Genomic DNA, 5,219 nt, shown 5'->3' with positions numbered 1-5,219 from the left:
ACTTAAATATAATCTTTATAGATATATTATTAAATATATAATTAACTCTATAAATCGATATACGTATTATTTAAATTAAGTAGAAAAATATCTATAATATCTTTATTCTTATTAATAATTATTTCTATAATTAAGTTCTATAGATTATAATAACGCGTAAGATAATTAATATTATCGCTATTTATATTAATAAGAATTTTATTAATATAAAAATTAAGACGCGCTCGATATAATATCTAAAGCTTAATAATAATAAAATTCGAAATAAGCTTATAAATAAAGTCTATATAAAAGACTATCGAATTATATTTAAATAATATTTATAATAAGATTAATAAACTAATATATATGATTTAATTATAAAAAATAATTTATTAGATAAATAAGCGTTTAGAGAGAAATAATAACTATTAAAGAACGTCTAATTATAATCTTAATCTTATTTTAATAAGTTTTTATTAATATTATTTATAGATAATATTCGCTATTTATTTTACTAATTAATATATAGATATACTAATTAAATTAGCTAAAGAAAAAACGCGAATATAAGAGAAGAAGTTTTTAGATTTAACGGAGATAATGTTATAAATAACTATTATATTATTAATATTAAAAGATTCTTAACTAGTATTTATATCTACGTCTTTCGCGAGCTTTATCTTTAAAAAATACTTAGTCTTAGAGATCTTCTCTTTAAATTAAGATCTCTTCGATAATAAATTATTAAAAGAGCTCTTACTCGTATCTTCTTATATTTATTATCTTTTAATAATATTAAAATCTTTATATAAAAGCTAATAAATATTAAAGTTAGAAAACTAATAGTATTAAGAATAATTAAGTTTAAACTTATAGCTTTTAAATAAAATAAGAATAAATTATTAAATAAAAAGTTCGAAAAGCGAAAAAGCGTTAATTTTACTTTAGATCTTAATCTTACTAATTTTATTAATCTTAATTTTTAATCTTTTAAAAAAATTCGTTAAAATATAAAAAAGGCTAATTAGAGCGATAAAATAATTAATAATTATAATAAAAATAATAAGAGAAGTAATTATTCTTAAAGACTTAGAGTTATAAAGCTTTTTTTTTCTTTTTCTTTTTTTTCTCGAAGTATATATATTTAATATAGATAAGAGAATTATATTATTTATAAATAATATCTATCTATTAGTTATTTATTATCTTTATTTAAATAGTCTAAATACTAAAATATCTATAATAAAGTATTTTTAGAATATATAATAATTAGCGAATATCTTATAAGCGATTCTTTTTAATAGAGATTATATTATATTTTCGATTTTATTAATATAATTTTTATAATCTAGATTAAGATTAATATAATAAGTATTTTTATAATATAAAAATAATCTTTAATTAATTCTTAAATAGATCTTTTAATAGATCTATTAACTATTTTAATATTATATTATTCTTAATTAATTATTATTCTTTTCTTTTTATAATAGCTTATCTTTTTATTAATATATAATTATTATAATAATTATTAATTTAATTTATAACGTATTCGCTAATTTTATTTATAACTTATTCTTATATTATATAGATTATAATCGTTTTATTTAACTTTAATATCTTATATCTCTTATTTAATAATAAAGTATTATATATATATAATTATTATCTTTCTTATCTACGCTATAGACTTTTAAAAGAAATTTAGATTTAGATTTAGATTTAGGGTTACGTTCTCCGCCAGCGACAATGGCGGCGCGTCCTACTATCCCGTCGGCGGCCTGAGCGGGGCGGCGAACACCCGGGCCACTGTGGCGTCGGCGGACGGCAGTTACACGTTCTCCGTGGCCGGGCGCACGGCGATCCAGATCGCGGTGAGTGTCGCCGGCACGGGGAGCATCACTGCGGGCTATACCGCGAGCGCGGGCGTGCGCGTGGTCACGCTCGACAGCTCGCCGGCGAGTCCCGTGTTCACCCAGGACGGCAACGCGGCCGCGGCCATCGTGCACCGGGTCGTGCTGACCCAGGCGCAGGTGCCGGTGCCGGCGGCCGTGAGCACCCTGCTGCTGGCGGCCAACGCGAACCGCAAGTCGCTCAGGATCAGCGGCACCAACGCGGGCGACAGCTTCCGGCTGGGCTACGGGACGGCGGCGACGGCGAGCAGCAGCGCGCTGTTCGGGTCGGGCGGGGTTTTCGCGGCGGAGCAATGCGGGCCGGGCGACGGCGTGCCCACCGGGGCGATCTACGGCTACAGCGCAGCGCGCCTTCACGGCCCAGGTCGGGGAGGGCAACTGATGCTCGGTCGTCGAAGCCTGATGCTGTCTGCCGCCAGCCTGAAGCTGCTCGGGGCCGAGGCGATGGCGGCGCTGCCGCCCCCTCCGGGCCGCACGCGCTCGCAGCTGGGTGCGCGGCAGGCGCTCGTGCCGATCGGGTTCCGCGGGCGTGGCGCCAACGGCTCTGCCGCGTACTACGATGCCACCTCGACGACGAGCATGGATCAGACCGCCTGGTGGACGCCGCCAGTGGGCCAGGTCACCGCGATCCAGCTCGTCTATGCCGCATGGGACATGCCGCAGTCCGGCGAGGCGGACCGCCAGGTCACGGCCAGCCTGACCGCGGCGCTGAGCTTCCCGACCGTGCCGGCGATCACCGTCAGCTCCAGCGCGGCCCAGGCCGGCGGGCCACCGTGGAGACGTTCCATGGCACGCTGCTGGGGGTCAACGGGATCAGCCAGGGTGCGGCCGTCACCAGCTCCGGCGGCGGGATCGCGGCCGGCACCTACGTCGCCTCGGCGCCGCTGTCGTCGGCGGCGGGGCGGGCAACAACCCGGGCACCACCACGGTCAACCTGAGCGCCGCGACCACGGCGGCGACCGCGGCCGGCCAGCCCTACACCTTCACCGGCAGCATCGTGCCGGTGACGTGGAAGGGCGACGCACGCTGACGATCGCGCCCAGGCACGGGGACTACCGGTCCGACTTCATCGCCTGCAGCCCGGCGGCAGGCTCGCAGTTCCTCGTGCGCAACTTCGCCAGCTTCTCCGGGGCGGGGCTGCAGCTCATGGACTATCCGGGCGTGCAGTCCGGCACGGCGACGCGGCTGGGCGGCGGAGTTCTCCGCGCGCGGCACAGGGCAGACCGACCAGACGCTGAATCCTTCGATGCTGTCCAACACCGGTGGCGGCTATTTCTGCCCGGTGGCGATCCTGGCACTGGTGACGATGCCGGCGGGGGTCGCCGCACCGGGCGCCGCGCTGCTGCTGGGCGACAGCATCGATGCCGGGACCGGCGACAACTCCGACGGGACGTACGGGTGCATGGGCTACATGCAGCGCAGTCTGGCGGCACGGGGGACAACCTTCATCAGCGTGGCACGCGGCTCGACCCACGGCGTTCGCGGCCTCCGTGCAGGAGCGGGGGCAGGCGGCGCTGGCGATCGACAGCGGGATCACCGACGTGTTCCTGGGCTTCGGGCGCAACGACATCGAGATCGGCAGGCTGCCGGCCACGGCGGTGATGAGCGCGCTGGCCACCGACGCCGCGCCGTTCCTGGCGGCGCGGCAGCGGCGCGTGTGGGCGTGCACCGACCCGCCCACGACCTACAGCAACGACGGCTACCTGACCGCGGCGAACCAGGCGTTCCCCGTGGCGACCGCGAGCACCACGGCGACGGCGACGGCGAGCGGCGGCACGACGCTCGCGATGGCCAGCGTCGCCAACCTCGCGGTGGGCCAGCTCGTGTGCCCGTCGGGCAGCGGCACCGGGCCGATCTCGGCGGGCACGACGATCAGCAGCGTGGGGACCGCCAGCATCGTGCTGTCCCAGCCGCTTGCCGCCACGCTTGCGGCGTCGAGCCCGCTGTGTTTCGGGGCCGCCAGCGCTTCAGCCTCGCCGGTCGAGGTGCAGCGTGTCGCCAGGAACGCGAGCCTGCTCGGCAGCTACACGTCATGCGGGTATGCCGGCGTCGTGGACCTGAACGGCGTGGCATCCGACGCGACCGGCCGCTGGGTGGTGCCCTCGGTCAACGGCACGGTCGTGGCGGGCACGGTTGACGGCGTGCATCCTTCGCCGACCGTGCACCAGCTCGCGGTCGCGGCCGGGATCGTGCCGGTGTCGAGCATCGTTTCCTAGCAGGGCCGCATCGGCAGGGTGGCGGAACGCCCGCGCCGAAGTTTGCGGTGGGGCAGAACTTGCGGGCGAACGGGCCGTTGTGTCGCCGGCATTCTGGGGAACACGGCGATGAGCATTTTCGGTTCGATCATGTCGGCCGTCTTCGGCACGCATCCGGCGGCAGCGGAGGCCGCTCAGGCAGGAACGGCCCATCAGAGCCCGCCTGCGGCCTCTGATGCTGCTCCCGCCGCCGGGGATGCGTCAGGCGCCCAGCCGGCGCCTGCGAGTGTCGACGTTGCCGAGGTGTTGACGGCCAAGGCGGCCCAGGCTGGGCAGACCCTGGACTGGAGCCATTCGATCGTTGATCTGATGAAGCTGCTGGGTCTTGACAGCAGCCTTGCCGCGCGCAAGGACCTGGCAGGTGAGCTGCATTACACGGGTGACACGAACGACTCTGCGAGCATGAACGTGTGGCTGCACAGCGCGGTCATGAAGAAGCTTGCGGAGAATGGCGGCAAGGTGCACGGACGATCTTAAGGGCTGAAAATTTCGGCAGTCGCCTAGAGCGCTGGCTCCACGTGACGGATCTGTCCTGGGTCAACGCTTTCGTGTCGTAAGGTCACTGATAGACGAACATTTCACATCGGTCGGTTTGTGCGCCAGGAACAAGGATGTCAGCTCGAGATCATGTCTAGGCTTGAAGCTCACGTGAGGTGATTTCGTATCTGAACTGTGCAGGGTCAAGGCAGTCAGGCTGACCTGCAGAAGTGAAGGCGCATGGGTATATCAGGAACGCGAAGTTCGGGCGTCGAGAACCGGAAGCCGGAAGCTCGATGTCGGTGGCGCTGTTGTAGCCGATCCAGTTCATCTCCCCATTCGCCGAACAGCCGTTCTCGCAGCGCACGGGGAAGGTCCGCGTCCTCGGCGAGGTTCTGCTGCAGGATCACCTTCCGGACGTCGGCAGGGTCGACGGGAAACCATCCCTCGTTCTCCAGGAAAACCTCGGCGCGGCAATGCTGGGCCTTGCTGATGTCGCCGTCCTGGCCGAGCGATGCTGCCAGATCCGAGGCGGCGACCCGGATGCCATACATCGCGGGCGGGAAGGCCGATCGAGCGCGCTAGGCCGACC

The 5,219-nt window shown here is 51.8% G+C and overlaps 2 protein-coding genes across 2 annotated transcripts; both read left to right on the top strand.

The window, feature by feature from the left end:
- Positions 1–1,731: 1,731 nt before the first annotated feature.
- On the top strand, positions 1,732–4,111 carry HO133_003528 (uncharacterized protein; the record flags this gene model as incomplete). The annotated part of the gene is given in 3 exon segments (XM_037294450.1): positions 1,732–1,754; positions 1,769–3,195; positions 3,318–4,111. 3 exon segments carry the CDS (start codon positions 1,732–1,734, stop codon positions 4,109–4,111), a joined length of 2,244 nt encoding a protein of 747 aa, XP_037149138.1.
- A 129-nt stretch (positions 4,112–4,240) lies between these two features.
- HO133_003527 (uncharacterized protein) lies at positions 4,241–4,861 on the top strand (the record flags this gene model as incomplete). Its single annotated transcript, XM_037294449.1, has 2 exons — positions 4,241–4,609; positions 4,829–4,861. 2 exons carry the CDS (start codon positions 4,241–4,243, stop codon positions 4,859–4,861), a joined length of 402 nt encoding a protein of 133 aa, XP_037149137.1.
- Between the last annotated feature and the right edge of the window lie 358 nt (positions 4,862–5,219).

The sequence above is a fragment of the Letharia lupina genome (genome assembly GCF_014066315.1).
Source record: "Letharia lupina isolate WasteWater1 chromosome Unknown contig_18, whole genome shotgun sequence".
In the NCBI taxonomy this organism is placed as follows: Eukaryota; Fungi; Ascomycota; class Lecanoromycetes; order Lecanorales; family Parmeliaceae; genus Letharia; species Letharia lupina.
Note: the sequence above shows the minus strand (reverse complement) of the source record. Positions and strands in the feature narration are given on the sequence as shown.